This window comes from Schistocerca cancellata, chromosome 5 (genome assembly GCF_023864275.1).
Source record: "Schistocerca cancellata isolate TAMUIC-IGC-003103 chromosome 5, iqSchCanc2.1, whole genome shotgun sequence".
NCBI lineage: Eukaryota > Metazoa > Arthropoda > Insecta > Orthoptera > Acrididae > Schistocerca > Schistocerca cancellata.
The window spans coordinates 428,211,508-428,227,311 of record NC_064630.1 but is presented as its reverse complement, the minus strand read 5'-3'; the positions used below and the strand labels follow the sequence as shown (position 1 = coordinate 428,227,311).

General features: G+C 40.1%; 1 protein-coding gene across 3 annotated transcripts in view; it reads left to right on the top strand.

Annotated features, from left to right (window-relative positions):
* LOC126188860 (peptide transporter family 1) overlaps positions 1 to 15,804 on the top strand; it is a 322,186-nt gene that overhangs the window by 211,273 nt on the left and 95,109 nt on the right. For all 3 annotated transcript variants that reach the window (XM_049930502.1, XM_049930503.1, XM_049930504.1), the window contains 3 exons: positions 10,024 to 10,102; positions 10,266 to 10,407; positions 12,942 to 13,034. In XM_049930502.1, coding sequence (XP_049786459.1) covers positions 10,024 to 10,102; positions 10,266 to 10,407; positions 12,942 to 13,034 — 314 coding nt within the window. The remainder of the gene's footprint in view (positions 1 to 10,023; positions 10,103 to 10,265; positions 10,408 to 12,941; positions 13,035 to 15,804) is intronic.

Genomic DNA, 15,804 nt, shown 5'->3' with positions numbered 1-15,804 from the left:
CGCACAGATATTATTTGCTCACTATAAATTAGAAATAAAAGAAAAAGGGCTCTGACTAAAGATTCAGAAATCATTCCAGTATCTTGCTTTGAGCAAAGCAAACTCATTGATTATGTAATTGATAAAAGTTCAACTGCTATATTATCCTCTGTTGAAAAAACAGCTGAGTTTGACAGTCAGTCTCAGCCATTCTCGGTCGTAAATCGTTTCTTTTATAATCTGTATTTTGCTAATACTGTATGCATGATTTCGCTCTTGTTTAAGTTACAACAGAGTACCTAATACATAAGTAAGGCCTACTCAACTCCTCCCGAACAGGCCGTGAAGGCCCAACGGTACTGACCGCCCGCCGTGTCATCAGCCCATAGGTGTCACTGGATGCAGATATGGAGGGGCATGTGGTCACCACACCGCTCTCCCGGCCGCTTGTCAACTTCCGTGACCGCAGCCGCTGCTTCTCAATCAAGTAGCCCCTCAGTTTGCCTCACAAGGCCTGAGTGCACACTACTTGCCAACAACGCTCGGCAGACCAGATGACCCATCCAAGTGCTAGCCCAGCCCGACAGTGCTTAACTTCGGTGATCTGACGGGAACCGGCCTACTTCTATAGTGGTCTTAAGACACCACAAGCTTGAGCACTGCAGCCGATGACCAATAAGAGCGTACGTCAGTTTACACGAGAGCTGAACTTAGTTGAACAGAGAACAGCTTTTTATAGGTACGACGAGAAACAGCTCCTGTGATGATGTTAGTCACAAAGGGCTTCCTTTCGATTACCTGTTTATTTACACAACAAATCGTACTAAACATAACTTGGGAGTACTGACTGGAGGACCAAATTACTTGTCTGCTCCATCGTCGCGTCTGTCTCCGTTTCCGCGTCGCCAGAAATCGGAGGCCTTCGGTCAAGTACACTACTGGCCATTAAAATTGCTACACCACGAAGATGACGTGCTACAGACGCAAAATTTAACCGACAGGAAGAAGATGCTGTGATATGCAAATGATTAGCTTTTCAGAGCATTCACACAAGGTTGGCGCCGGTGGCGACACCTACAACGTGCTGACATAAGGAAAGTTTCCAGCCGATTTCTGATACACAAACAGCAGCTGACCGGCGTTGCATAGTGAAACGTTGTCGTGATGCCTCGTGTAAGGAGGAGAAATGCGTACCATCACGTTTCCGACTTTGATGAAGGTCGGATTGTAGCCTATCGCGATTGCGGTTTATCGTATCGCGACATTGCTGCTCGCATTGGTCGAGATCCAATTACTGTTAGCAGAATATGGAATTGGTGGGTTCAGGTGGGTAATACGGAACGCCGTGCTGGATCCCAATGGCCGCGTATAACTAGCAGTCGAGATGACAGGCATCTTATCCGCATGGCTGTGACGGATCGTGCAGCAGCATGGACCATCAGCTCAGAGACCATGGCTGCGGTTACCCTTGACGCTGCATCACAGACAGGAGCGCCTGCGATGGTGTAGTCAACGACGAAGCTGGGTGCACGAATGGCAAAACGTCATTTTTTCGGATGAATCCAGGTTCTGTTTACAGCATCATGATGGTCGCATCCGTGCTTGGCGACATCGCGGTGAACGCGCATGGGAAGCATTCGTCATCGCCATATTTGCGTATCACTCGTTTTGATGGTATGGGGTGCCATTGTTTACACGTCTCGGTCACCTCTTGATCGCATTGACGCCACTCTGAACAGTGGATGTTACATTTTAGATGTGTTACGACCCGCGGCTCTACCCTTCGTTCGATCCCTGCGAAACCCTACATTTCAGCAGGATAATGCACGACCGCATGTTGCAGGTCCTGTACGGGCCTTTCTTGATACAGAAAATGTTCGACTGCTGCCCTGGCCAGCACATTCTCCAGATCTCTCACCAATTGAAAACGTCTGGTCAATGGTGACCGAGCAACTGGCTCGTCACGATACGCCAGTCACTACTCTTGATGAACTGTGGTATCGTGTTGAAGCTGCATGGGCAGCTGTACCTGTACACTCCGTCCAAGCTCTGTTTGACTCAATGCCTAGGCGTATCAAGGCCGTTATTACGGCCAGAGATGGTTTTTCTGGGTACTGATTTCTCAGGATCTATGCACTCAAATTGCGTGAAAATGTAATCACATGTCAGTTCTACTATAATATATTTGTCCAATGAATACCCGTTTGTCATGTGCATTTCTTCTTGGTGTAGCAATTTTAACGGCCAGCAATGTATATTTGTTTCATCACCCATTTGCCAACATTTGAGACCCTACAATACGATAGCGAAGTAGGAGCAAGAACTAAGTTTTTGAACACAATCGATGTGTCGGCACCAGATGTGTGAACCAAGCACATTGCCACGTAAACGTCTGTTCGGATGCAGTCGTTTCTTTTTTATGCTACTTGGACGAACTAAACACTGTGGAAATGACACTTGACTATAGCGTGTTTGCAATCGTGGGCTGAGAGAAAGGTTTATTTTCGTAAGCAGAAGAGAGGTAGGAGAACCCACGTACATCTTCCAGTTCATTTTTAAGCCATCTTTCTGTTTCTTCCAGTCAGTTTTTGCGCTCCCTCTGTACCTGCATTCTTGGCGGGGGCCTATGTTCCCACGCCTTCCTCGAATTTGGTATTTGCTCCGGGGTCCTGTGGCAGAATGTGGCATGTCCCAGGTTGCGGCCGCGCCGCCGCTTCTGGGAGATGTAACGGTAGCTGCGATGCAACCTGATTTCTCCAGTGAAGCGGCTCGAGGCGTACTTCACAGCCGATGCTGTAGAATGAGTGAGAAGAAAGCAAGTTTGCCAGGCCCAGGCCTTATCTTGCGAGTGATTACACGTTGTACATCGAGTAAGGTGGCGTAGTCATCAGCACACTGGACTAGCATTCAAGATGACGACAGTTCAAATCCCCGTCCGGCGATCCAGGTTTAGGTTTTCCGTGATCTCCAGGCAAATGTTGAGATGAGTTCTTTCAAAAGGGCACGACCGATCCCCTTCCCTTTCCTTTCGTAATCAGAGATTGCTCTCCGTCTCTAATAACCACGTTTTTTACACACGTGGTACACCGAGGCATCCCACAGTATCGGTGGAGGGCATGGGGAAGGGGGAGGAGGAGCGTTTGCTGCTCCCCCACCTCTTTGGAAACTGGAGTCTAGATTTGTTACTCATTATAAAGAATTCTCATACACTTCTTGATATGGTTGTATGATTAGGTATAGCAATTCATAAGGTGGACCACCACAGTGAAAAATACTATGGCTACAGCAATGGCTGCGTAACTCGTGTTTCTCTGGTTGTCACATGAAATTACGCGTTTTTCTTCGACGCTGCTACATTTTTAAGCTTACCTAAACCCGATACAGACGCGAACCTTCGTAGAACAGCGCTGAAACAGTGACCCCATTCTCTTCTGTTGATTCCCTATGCGCAATGTTGTTGGGTAGAACGTCGATGGTGTTCAGTTACACGAGGCAGATCGCTGGCCCCAGAAGAACGTGGTCGTGCATACATTAGCGGCGCTTGTTTCAGTCGCAGTTAGGTCTTTGTGCAAAAGCGACAGTCGTCTGTAAGGTAAGACACGTTTTGTGAAAGACATTGTCGATTGTCTACAAAAGCTTTAATTCTTCTGTGTTTTCAGAAAAGTATATTGTTTGTTATAATTTTCTCTGATTTTCCCCCCCTTTTTCCAGAGCATAGCCAATCATATCTAGAAGGATGTGAGAACTCTGTGTAAAGAATAAAAATCTCACCTAAGTTGCCAATTTTAGTCATGACACAAAGTGCGCCTGCTGTCAGCTCTTCTCTTAACCACGACCTCCAGGACTGGTAGTCTCCCTTCTGTACATGTTATGTTGGAATGCATGGAGTTCAGATGTGGAAGGAAGTCAAGGACACTGTCCCTTCCATGGGACCAGATGACGACCGTGTCATGATTGTAACTGAAAAACTGTGGTGTGCGTACTGTAAGACCTTCGGTACACACACCATCAGATTATTTGACTTGTCGCTCTAACGAGGTAGGAGAGCGTCGGCAATGTGTCTCGTGGTCTTATCGTGGCGTGTTTATCTTCTGCCGTTAGATCAGATGATAGAAATGCCACTTGCACGCTTAGAGTAGCAGATTGACGGTGACCAACTTTAAACAGAACTCAATTAATTTTCACACACATTTATTAAAAAAATAAAAAGCATAGACATTACGTAACTTGGTTCTGAATGCTGTTTACAATTGACAATCTGAAGTTCCTTTGGTCTTGGTACGTTAATCTTATTTTCACATATCTCTGATACTTGACAAAAGTGTCTATACATTTCTCTTCATGGCTATGTACAGGAATACAGGCGCAGACTGAAACTTGACTATAGACTGGTACAGACAATGCAGACTAATGCAGACTATTGCAGACTGACTAATCGGAGGTCTGTACACTCGTTAGAATACCTCGAGTGTTCAGGTATCACTGCACTAGTGTGATCCACAAGGAGAAAAGGTTCTACGTTAGCAGCCAACTCATTGGCTGCGTTACATATTAATACGCAGATCGCCGGAAGCAGAATTTGGTCCGTCTCTAAGACAGCGCCATCTCGTAGTGCGGAGATGGACGAGCGCTGCGCCTGCGCTGTTGTGCTTAGCGGGGCGCGCTCTAGTGGGAAAGTTGTGTATGCGCTGACTATGCGGAACTATGTACACAACAAAAACCGAGTGGGTTTCCATTTGGATGGCGTCAAGACTTCTTCCTCGAAGTGCTCCGTGTACAGATTCGTGCAGTCCACTCTCATCAGTGGTTGCGAATTTGTATATGGAGCACTTCGAGGAAGAACCCCTGATGTCATTCAAATGGAAACTCACTTGCTTTTTCCATTATGTTGATGCCACGTTCGTCATCTGGCCACATAGAAGGGCGGAACTCCTTGACGCCATTGCACATCAGAACTCTATACATCCCAACATCAAATTCACCATACAGATTGAAGAAAAAGCAAGACAGCAATTCCTGGACGTCATGACCAAGAGAAGAGGAGCTGATGGCACTCTGGGCCACAGTGTGGATCGGAACAAAATGCACAGTCACATGTGTTTTCAAGCAGACAGCTGCTACCACCCTGTCCAGAGGAATAGGGTACTAAAAACACAAGAACACAGGATTCACACCTTCTCAGCGTGGGTCTACCTGAGGAACTGGAACATTTCAGAATTGTGCTCTGAAAGACCGGTTACCTAGAATGGCAGATTAAGCACATTGTCTGCCCCATCACTACAGTAGCAGAAGACTGAGTATGTCAGATTCCACGCCATGTGGCAGGACGTATAATGGACAAACAGTGCACACCATTGAAGGTCAATGATAACACTAGTGGCACGCTTGACTATCGTATCCCAACAAGTCGGCGAACAGAGAAACCATCGAAATTTGCACCAATGACATGTTGTAGATCAGGACTGTGGCTATAATCTCAACAAGGTTTGGCAACCAGCACTTTGTCTAATTAAAAAGACACTCAGCAAACTCAATGAGCTGGCGGTCAGATGCAACTATGATGACTCTACCACAGACACTGGTATAATTACCTCTACGACTGCTGATGTGCACCTTCAGACATGTACTGCTGAGGAACGACTTGCAGATTCAGGGAAAATGAGTCAGCCATGCATCCCCAAGAGCTCGGCGTCACCTTCCCATCCCCTACACCACTATTAGGTTCTAAGTCACAAACCCATCAGTCTTAGCTGTTAGACAACCGCCCAAATCAATCTTAGCAGTAAGAACTATCATATCCATCACACCAGATCATCGACCTGCCTGCATGTCCAGCACAGAGAAAAATTGTCAATGGTACTCCATCCACTTCATCATCAGACCTAATGGTTGTGTGGGGAAAGGGAGGGGACACCGAGAATCTTGGGGATGCACGGCTGACTTATATCCCCTTCATCTGCAAGCCATTCCCTCAGCAGTCATAGGGGCAATTACATCAGTGTCTGTGGTAGAGGCATAGTTGCATGGATCCAATCTAAAAATTATAATCCATGAGATCAAAATATACCCAAGAATCCTGTGATAGGTGATGCAGAAATTCAAATACTTCCTAAACTCCAATGTACCCAAGATACCTCCCTGCTGCAGAGGCCAAGAACTCAGTTCGTCAGTGCATCTGATGATAGCAGCATGCCTCATCACCAAAAATATTGTGCCCGTTGTACACTGTGATTGGGCAGTACACCAATAAACCAAAGTCAGCTACCTGCTTTCATCAGAGACTGAGCCTGTGCGATTGTTCCGTTTCATGTCCCTACTAAATGTTACACCCAGGTATTTGTAAGAGTTTACAGATATTATAGTCAGAGGATACTATGTCCTTTTTTTTGTGAAGCACACAGCTTTACATTTTTGAACATTTAAAGCAAGCTGCCAATCATGGAACCACTTTGAAATCTTATCAAGGTCTGACTGACTATTTGTATGGATTTTTTCAGGCTATAATTCATTGTAGATACCTACATAATCTATGAAAACTCTGAGGTTATCATTAACGTAAAATAAGAGCAGCAAGGGACCTAACACATTTCCTCGGGGTACACACGAAGTTACTTCTACATCTGTCAATGACTCTACATCCAACATAACATGTTGTGTCCTCCCTATTGAGAAATCCTCACTCCAGCCAAATATTTTGATGTCTCATATGTTGGTGATGGTGATGGTGATGGTGATGGTGATGGTGATGGTGATGGTGATGGTGATGGTGATGGTGATGGTGATGGTGATGGTGATGGTGATGGTGATGGTGATGGTGATGGTGATGGTGATGGTGATGGTGATGGTGATGGCGGCCAACTTCAATTATTATTACCTCCTATGACATACTGTTGTGCTAAGCAAATTCACATACTGTACATATCTAAATCATACTTGGAAATATAGTGGAGAACATACATCTTACTTGCTTCTCTTTTATGGATGCACTGTGTTAACTGTAAGTTGGCTGATTGGCCCACTAAGCCTGAATCTGTAGGAGTTAGTATAAATTGGTAGGCTTGTGCTAGAAGTCAATTGCTTTTCATTCAGCCAACTTTACATAGCTGACAGTACTGTTTCGGGTAGCCAATGTTTTCTGTTGTGAAAGTATTTTGTACTTTGCTCTGTTCCAGCATAATGTACACAGCCACAATGAAAAATTCTATGGCTTTAGCAATGGCTCAATAACTCACGTTTTTTTGGTTGTCACATGTGCATAATCATTCTTTTATGCTTTACACATGTAGCCATTTGTGTTATAGGCCACTACTATATTCCAAAATAGATTTAGTGATGGGCATTATGGGATTTTGTATAGCACAACAGTACATCATGGAAGGCAATAATGTAAGTTGACAGACTAAAAAAAGGGAGCCTTTTTTACTGTCTTCAGTTCCTACGTACAACAGTGAGTTCAGAAACATGGAACAGAGAATGCCTCACAAAAGGACAAATCCTGCACTCCATATTCAACCCCTTTCTCACCACTTTTTAATGGAGATGATGATATTCTTCATGCAATACACTGAAACTTTCACACTTACAAGTTAGTCTAATAAATGTGCGTGATGTGTGGTCTCTGGAAGCAGTCCAGTCCTCTGTGTGAGCCATCATTTTCTACGATGTAATATGTTCCCTGTGTCTTTGATAAAATTTTATTCTTGTGGCAGGAGAGACATCCAACCTCACCTACTCAATTACTAATTTTAGTGACAAGTCACCCCCCACCGCTCCCTTGCCATGTAAATTCCTGCAGACACCCTCAATTGGCACATACCCTCAAGCGAAGTGTATTTTGCTGCAAACATCTGTAACACACAGTGCATCTAAGCAATAGTCCATTTTATCCCATGTCCAGCCAGCCTAACATATCCCCATTAATAAGTGTAATTGCTGCTCTGACGTGAGCTCGGCGAGCCGGGGTCTGCTAAATAGAATCCTTCGTGAACCCCCTCCCAAAAAAAAAAAAAAAAAAACTAAAAAATGAGGTTATGTCTGGAGACCTAGGGGCCTATGAAATGGGGTTCCTTCTGCCAATTCAGCAACCTGGAAATGTCATTCAAAGCCTCCCTAATGATAGATGCCCAGTGAGGAGAGACACCATTCTGCTGCAGAATGAAGTCCCATTGCTGGTTTTTGACCTGTGGAAATGGAAACTATTTAAACATGTCTAGATAAACAGTTGATGTTATTTGTGACATAGCAGAAAAATCGTCCCACCACATTACATGTTTACTTTTGGACTGTTGCACACAATTTGCATGCTGAAGCAAGGATTCTCAGAGCCCCAGATCCTCATATTGTGTTGATTTACATTTCCAGACACATGAAAGAAAGCTTTACTCATGCACATTACTTATTTCAGATTGTCCCAGTCATCATCGAAGTAGCTGAAAATCTCAGTTGTAAATGTTTTAGTCTGTCATCAGACTGAAGTACATGAAGCAGCTGCACCTGGAAAACATCAAACTTCAGTCTCCTCTGTAGTGCCCTGTGCACCATAGTTGATGGTGGCTGCAGCTGTCAAAACACTTGATAGATTGATATGGTTAGGCCCCAGATAAATGCCTGTTGCCCCCATTCTACATCTGTGTCGATCATGCTCGAGCACCCAGGGCTCATGCTCTTCATGACATTTCCAGATTCCTTGGTCCTTGTGTACCACTGTCTTATGGTTGGATGTAATGGTCGTGTCCTCCCATAACTCTGCAACACATCCAGAAGTTTTGCTGGACCCTGCGTGTCAGATTTTGTCACTATCAATCATGCCACACAGAGTGCCATCTGCTGGGGGTAGCCATTTTCATCAATAACTAAAAAAGAGCACTTCAGGTGTCTGAGCATCTTACTGCAAATCACAGCTTTCTATCCATCCCTGTTTCTGAAATACACTTAATGAATGTTGTAAAGATAACTTTGGAACATCATGTACCATATGAGCCTGTTAACCATTGCTCAGTGTTTTACAGGTGTGTATTCCTAGTGGTTTCATGCAGGTTTTGTTAACAGTGTGTAGGAATTCCAGTGCAGCTGGCTTGGGAATGAAACTGGAAGCCACTAAGGGAAGTTAACACAAATTTTATTTCTAATAACTGACCCTACAAAAAGATGGTGTGCATATACAACTACTGTCCACGGCAAACTGAGGGCTAAACTTGTATTGCTGTCAAAGAGTTTTATTTATATTGTAGTTTGTGTTGTCGATGGTGAAGGAGGTACAATCTGTAACCAGTATTATGACCCAAGTTCTTTACAATGCACGGCAGACCATAATGGAAAACTCTTGTCTAGTTGTAGTGGCCCAGTTGTTTGATAAAATAGAATTACACCTAGATCAAATGTAATTTTCAAGCATTTGAAAACGTACAGTTTTATGGTGGGGGTCAATTATTTCCAATGCTTTGAAAATGCTGTACAATCATGCACACATAATGTGTAACAATGTTATTAATTTCGATTCCAAACTGCTGACAGTCAATTTTCTCCAGAGGAAATAAGCAGTATGATGGTGGAACCTACAGCAAGTGCAACATACATAAACTGCCACGGCTTGTACCAAGTATACTCAAAGCCATTTGTCACAAAATCTCAAAACTATTTAGTCATTCATCATCAAACTAACATATTTTAAGACATTAGGTTAAGCTCACTTGACCTGTGCAGTTAAAAAAAAGTAAACTCTCTGTACATAATGAAGTCAAATGGGACAATTCAAAAACTAACAAATGCTGTAAATCAACATGACTTGTTATTTATTGGTGAAATGAGTAGGTACTTTTAGCTATTATATGGGACCTTGTCATTTCATATGGAGCATCATTCAGTCTGTGGGGAAATGTTCTGAAGTTATTGCACATAAGACTTCACGGTATGCAGTGTTAAACAGAGACAGGAGGTGACAGACAGGAAGAGAGGAAGGGGAGGCAGAAGGAGACCTTAGAGAGAATTCTTTGTTTCCATTTATTGGTGAATTTCAATTAATTTCAAACTATTCTTTTGTTTCAGAAACCCAAGTACCCACGATCAGTTTTCTTTATTGTGACCAATGAATTCTGTGAAAGATTCTCCTACTATGGAATGCGCAGTAAGTATGGAATACTACCACATTTAAATTTCAAATGCAGAACCATAAATTGTGTGTGTTAACTTTATTTTTGTTGTTTTTTCCTTGTATTTGTACTGTGAATATTATTTAATGCAAGTTTTTAATTCTGCTAATTTTAGATGATTTTCCTTTTTACTTTCAGCAATTTTATCTCTGTACCTCAGAAACATTCTCCGATATGATGATGACGCAGCCACAACAATTTACCATACATTCACAATGTTGTGCTACTTCTTTCCTCTTTTTGGGGCTATGTTGGCTGACAGTCTTTTAGGAAAATTCAGGTGAGATTATTGGATATTTATTATGGACTGACAAATTCTTTTCTTCGACTAAGAAATTTTTATGTTAAATATTTCCCACTCTGCAAATATTTATAATTGATATTTTAGTTTTAGAAGGTACCTTTTAGCTGTTGATGGAACATAAGCATTAAACTTCAAAATAGGAACATTCAGGGGAGTACCCAGTAAGAAACTGAAATGATGGATTGATATAAACTTGAAAGTGTTGAGAGAGTCCTCTCAGTGAAGCAGGATTGTGTTATAGAAAGTCTATAAGTTTCATCCCCCTGGCATTAGTGTAGTTGTCAGTCTTGTTAACACTGAAAAAAAAGTAATAATGTGTTGTTATATTTGTATAATATTACTTTTCTTTATCATGCAAGTGGAATGGAATCTTTAGACTGATAAAACTGAAAGTGTGCTGAAAGTTTGTTTGGTACTATCTTGTGTGTTAGTCTCTCTGGAACCAAGCCCTTGTAAATCTTTTGTAATCCTGATGGGTTATGGACACAGGATGTGCATGAACAACTGCAAAGTACCATATTTGTTTTCACTTGTGAATAAATTTTCATAAAACATGATTTAACTCCATTGACTTTTGTGTTTGTTAGAAATAGCAGCCAGTGTTGGTGACTACAAAATACAAAAGGATAAACTCAAAGCACCAGAAGATTATGCGAGATGGAAATGCATGTGTCAATGCTGTTGTGAGTATGTGCATTTGAAGAAATTTCTGTGTCATATATGTGGGCAGGGAGACCACTGGGCAGCAGAGTGTCTGATGAAAAAGATAGCTAATAGGATGCAAGTGTTCTGACTTGGTGGAAGATGTGACCACAGAAAAAAACAGCATCATGTCAGTGTTTATTGGAAGACCGTGCTAAAGCAGGAAGTTTATTAGTAAGTGCATGTGATTTGAATGTACCAGTATGCAATGACTAAAGATGTTGATTGAACCATTTCTTCATGTCCATTGTGCTGACAAAGAGAACATCAGTGTATATATTGTGAAGTTGCAGAATCATGTCATGGATTTGAATGATGAATTGCAGATGCATGAGATAACTGTCTTGTCTGAAAGAATTTTAAATTGTCAAACTTTATCCATATTAGGCAAGGAAAATGGCAATTTTAAAGACCTGTGGGACATGATTCTACCCCTGAAAAACACTGTGAACCTTTTGACTGAAAAACTCTACACCAGTGAATTGCATGATAAAAATATGGTCGAATAAACTAGGTTTGTTGCACGCAGTGGTCCTAAGAAGAAAGTCAGTGAAAAAAAAAGTGATGATAGTGAAATATCAAAAAAAAAAAATCTTGAATATTCAAAATGAAAATTTTTCTTGTCATAAATGTGGGCAGGAAGACCATTGGGCAACAGTGTGTCTGATGAAAATGACAGATTATAGCATTTAGATCATGGAGTCTGAAAAGACTGTTGAATTTTTGTTGTGTTTTTTGTTGTCTCAATTGATGACAGTGTTGAAATCAACAATTGGTACTGCAACAGTTGTGCCACAAACTGCATCACTGCAAATAAACAATACATTGTATCTTATACAAAATTCGCTGCTCTTGAAAGTGTATGAATTGGGAAGATAGCTTTGCCATGAACAGAGAACTTAGAAAATTCAAATATAAATGAATAATCCTAGAAAGAATGCTAAAGGTATACATTATGTTAACTTATCCACTACTTGCAAACAAATTTACAGTAAAAAAACAGGATATCAAATTTTGTTGATAAATGTAAATATTTAGCTGAAATCATAACATGCAACCTAAATGAGAAGCTGATACAGCAAAATAGAGCAAAAGCTGTACAAAGCAAATAAATATTGTGAAAAATACATACAATAAAAATGCTTGTCAATAGCTGCAAAAATTAAAACATTATAAAAAACTATAAAGCCAGCTGAAATCATCTTACAAACAAGCAATATCAGGTGATGGGCATTTCAAAATAGCTTCAAATGAAATGATACACAAGAATATAGAACCAGTAATGAGCATAATCTGGAGGAAATGCATATAATTCTTTGGACATGTGATCAGAACATCAAAAACAAAATTAGTATGAGGATAATAGAAAAATGTGGAATGGTAAGAGTAATATTAAATGGAATACAGAAATTATGGAACTCCAAACTACAGTACATGACCTAAATTAACAGGATAAGGCAAAATCAAAATACTGCAAGACTTACAATCCAGACTAAAAGTGAAGGTCAATAAAAAGACTACAGTAAAGGTAATCTTGGACAAAGAAAGAAAAAAATCTGAAAGATTAAACAAACATTTGGCAGATAGGAGAGCAGAAAACCCTTTTTAATAATGAATTACAATAAGCCTTCTTGTAACCATTGTATTAGTAAATGATAACATCATCTTGTAACATGTGTATAATTGACTAGAGTTGTCCAATGAAGGCTATAAAATACAAATATAAATCATAACAAATAGTGAAAATTATTAAAATTGTCTTTGCATGCATGTTACTTCAATTTTAAAAATGCCCTTGTAATTTTCAGGACCATTCTCTATTTATCATTTGTATATGCTGCCGGGAATATTGTTATATCCTTAGCATCAGCAGATAGTTCAATACCAGGAATGCCAGCCAGGTAAGTTTCTTTTTTCTCATAGTTTTCTATAGTACTGAAGAAACAGTGTGGGTGTTTTCTTTTTTCATGCACTTAAGTATCTATTGTAAATCAATATTGCTTAGTATTGCCACACTGAAACAACATTGTTGTCCAAATCTGAAGGCAGGATTGTCAGTGAACAATAGCACTTAGAACTGAAAGAATCTCTTACTGGTACCAATGTACTGCTAGAACTGAAGTTGGCTCCCACATGTAGAGTGCAGCTATTTGTACAATCATTGAATATTCCAAAATGCTGGTATTGATACAAACATAGAATATTCTGGAATATACAAACATTGCAAACATGAGGTATTTTAAGAAGATACCAGAAACAATAAATACAAAACAGCAAATAATTGGTGGTGGTCATGTTTGAACCAATGATGTGCAGCGCACCAACCCAATGCTAAAGACTGTGCCACACTACATGTGTCATGACTTGTGGCAGTATATTTAAGGACCTAAGAAAAAAAGAGTGGGTTAAGAGCTTCTGCTCAGAATTTGGGGAGGGGGGGGGGGGCAGCAAGGATAAAGGATGCAAGGAGAAACAATATCTTTATTTGGGAAATACTTCTTTTTACTAAAATAAGGTAGAATTTGATGAGGTGGTGGAATGTCTGTGAGAAGGTGAGCAGTTTTGGAAGAAAATATGTTTCTGATGGGAAAATAATCACTAGGATGGCATTATGAGATACGAAAGTATGTTCTGTGGAGATGGTTGAGGTGTTTAAGAGAAGCCATTGCAGGAAGGACACATGATCTTAGTGAAAGAAAGAATGCATGTTTTGTGACTAATGCAAAACTCACTTTGTCGAAGGATTTTTTTCTAGAGTGGTGGGCTTCATAATTTGTACTGGTCCAATTAGAATATATTCATTATAGTTGACATAAACTTATTAAATGATTGGAAAAGATAGGTTTCTACTTACCATAAAGATGACATGATAAGTTGTAGTCAGGCACAATTAAAACACATTTACATATAAGCTTTCAGACACAGCATTTGTCAGAAAAAGAAAGAGAAACACACACTATTCATTCACACAAGAAAGCACACCTCACACACTCATGAATGCCAAATCCAGCAGCTTGAACCATCCTTGACTGGTCCGAGCTGCCAGAGTTGGCACATATGTTTGTGTGAGGTATGCTCACTTGTATGAATGAATGGTGTGTGTTTCTCTTTCTTTTTCAGATGAAAACTGTGGCCAAAATCTTATATGTAAGTGTCTTTTTAATTGTGCCTGTCTGCAACTTAACGTGTCATCTTTACGGCAAGTAGCTATCTTTTTCTACATTGTTGATATTCCAACCTGGAGTTTCCATTGTTTCATTTAAATGACTGTATTTGTAGATGTATCTCTGCATGTAAAAAAAAAATTTTGGCATATGGCAACATGATTTTTGGTGCCATTCACCTGCCTTCTAATTTCTGGAAGTCATTCTGTATCATCTTCTTATTGTTTTCTTATTTGGTCTTTTATTTGAGCCTGGGTTGTATGGCTGAATCTAATCATCTTCTTCTTTACTAGTGTGTAGCAGCTTAATTTATTTATAGTACTCAGTTTTCATCATTTATCGTAATTCTCATATACTTCGAACATAATTTCTATTTAAAAATGGATTAACATTATTTACACTAATCATGTACTGTATATAAGTTATTGATGGTTGTTTTGATGACTTGTAACACATATTTGCAAGTATTTTGCATTTTAATGCTCTTAAATGTAACGAGGAAATTACTTTCCGTAATACTGGTTTGCAGTCTAATTGTTTGAAACAGGTATTAAAGTGAGATACCTCTCTGTGACATTTTGAATGATGACACTAAGCACAGACTAACTGTATTTTTCTTTTTGGCTGAGTTAATAAACACCTAGAAACTGAACTTGTCATTGGAGGTGGGAATTTATATTTTTTCAGATTTTCTTGGGTGTATGAATTAGATGTAAAATCATCTGTTGCAGTAAGAAATAGTGTTTGGAATGTGACAGGAGTGCAAATATATCCATCCTTTTTCATGTCATTAGGGGAAGTGAATTATTTCAGCAACATAGTTCTGTTCTCTTCTGTACCATCACCTCCATTCCCCATGCTTGGTACAAGGGTAGTTTGTTAATTTTGTGTGACACAAAAAAACTAGCACTTAATTACTGTTTGAATTTTGTGTGGTATTTGTAAATGATTTGAGATGCTGCCAAAAGAACACAAAATAATTGTGAACATAACAGGTAAAAGACTGAGTAAGCAAGAACTCGTGGTCTTTCTGACAATAACTGAGGAGAAAATATTATTCCAGAAAAAAACTGTTGGTGTGAACTGTAAATAAGTAACCAATGTTCCAGGTAGTTACATAACTACATTCATGAGGGCCCCAGGGAAACAAGCTAAAAACCTTGCTAAGAACTTCTTTTGCATGGGGTTGCAGGGCACTGTGTTATTTGACACAGGCCAATTATATTCCTAGTTTTAGTCTATACAACCAGAAATTCCTTTGACTCAAAATTGTGAGAATATGCTGTATATTCTTATCAGGTTCACTGTCAGATGCTGACTGGAAAATTATAATCATATTCAGTTGTCAAAAAGTATTAACACTTTTTTTGGTTTTATATGTATATATATTAAAAGGACAAATTATTGGCTCAGATTCAAAATGCAGATGTCCAAGAAAAACACACACTCAAATTTAAGGGACTATGGTTCCCTAACATTCTCAGCCCTTATGATTTCTAATGGAAAA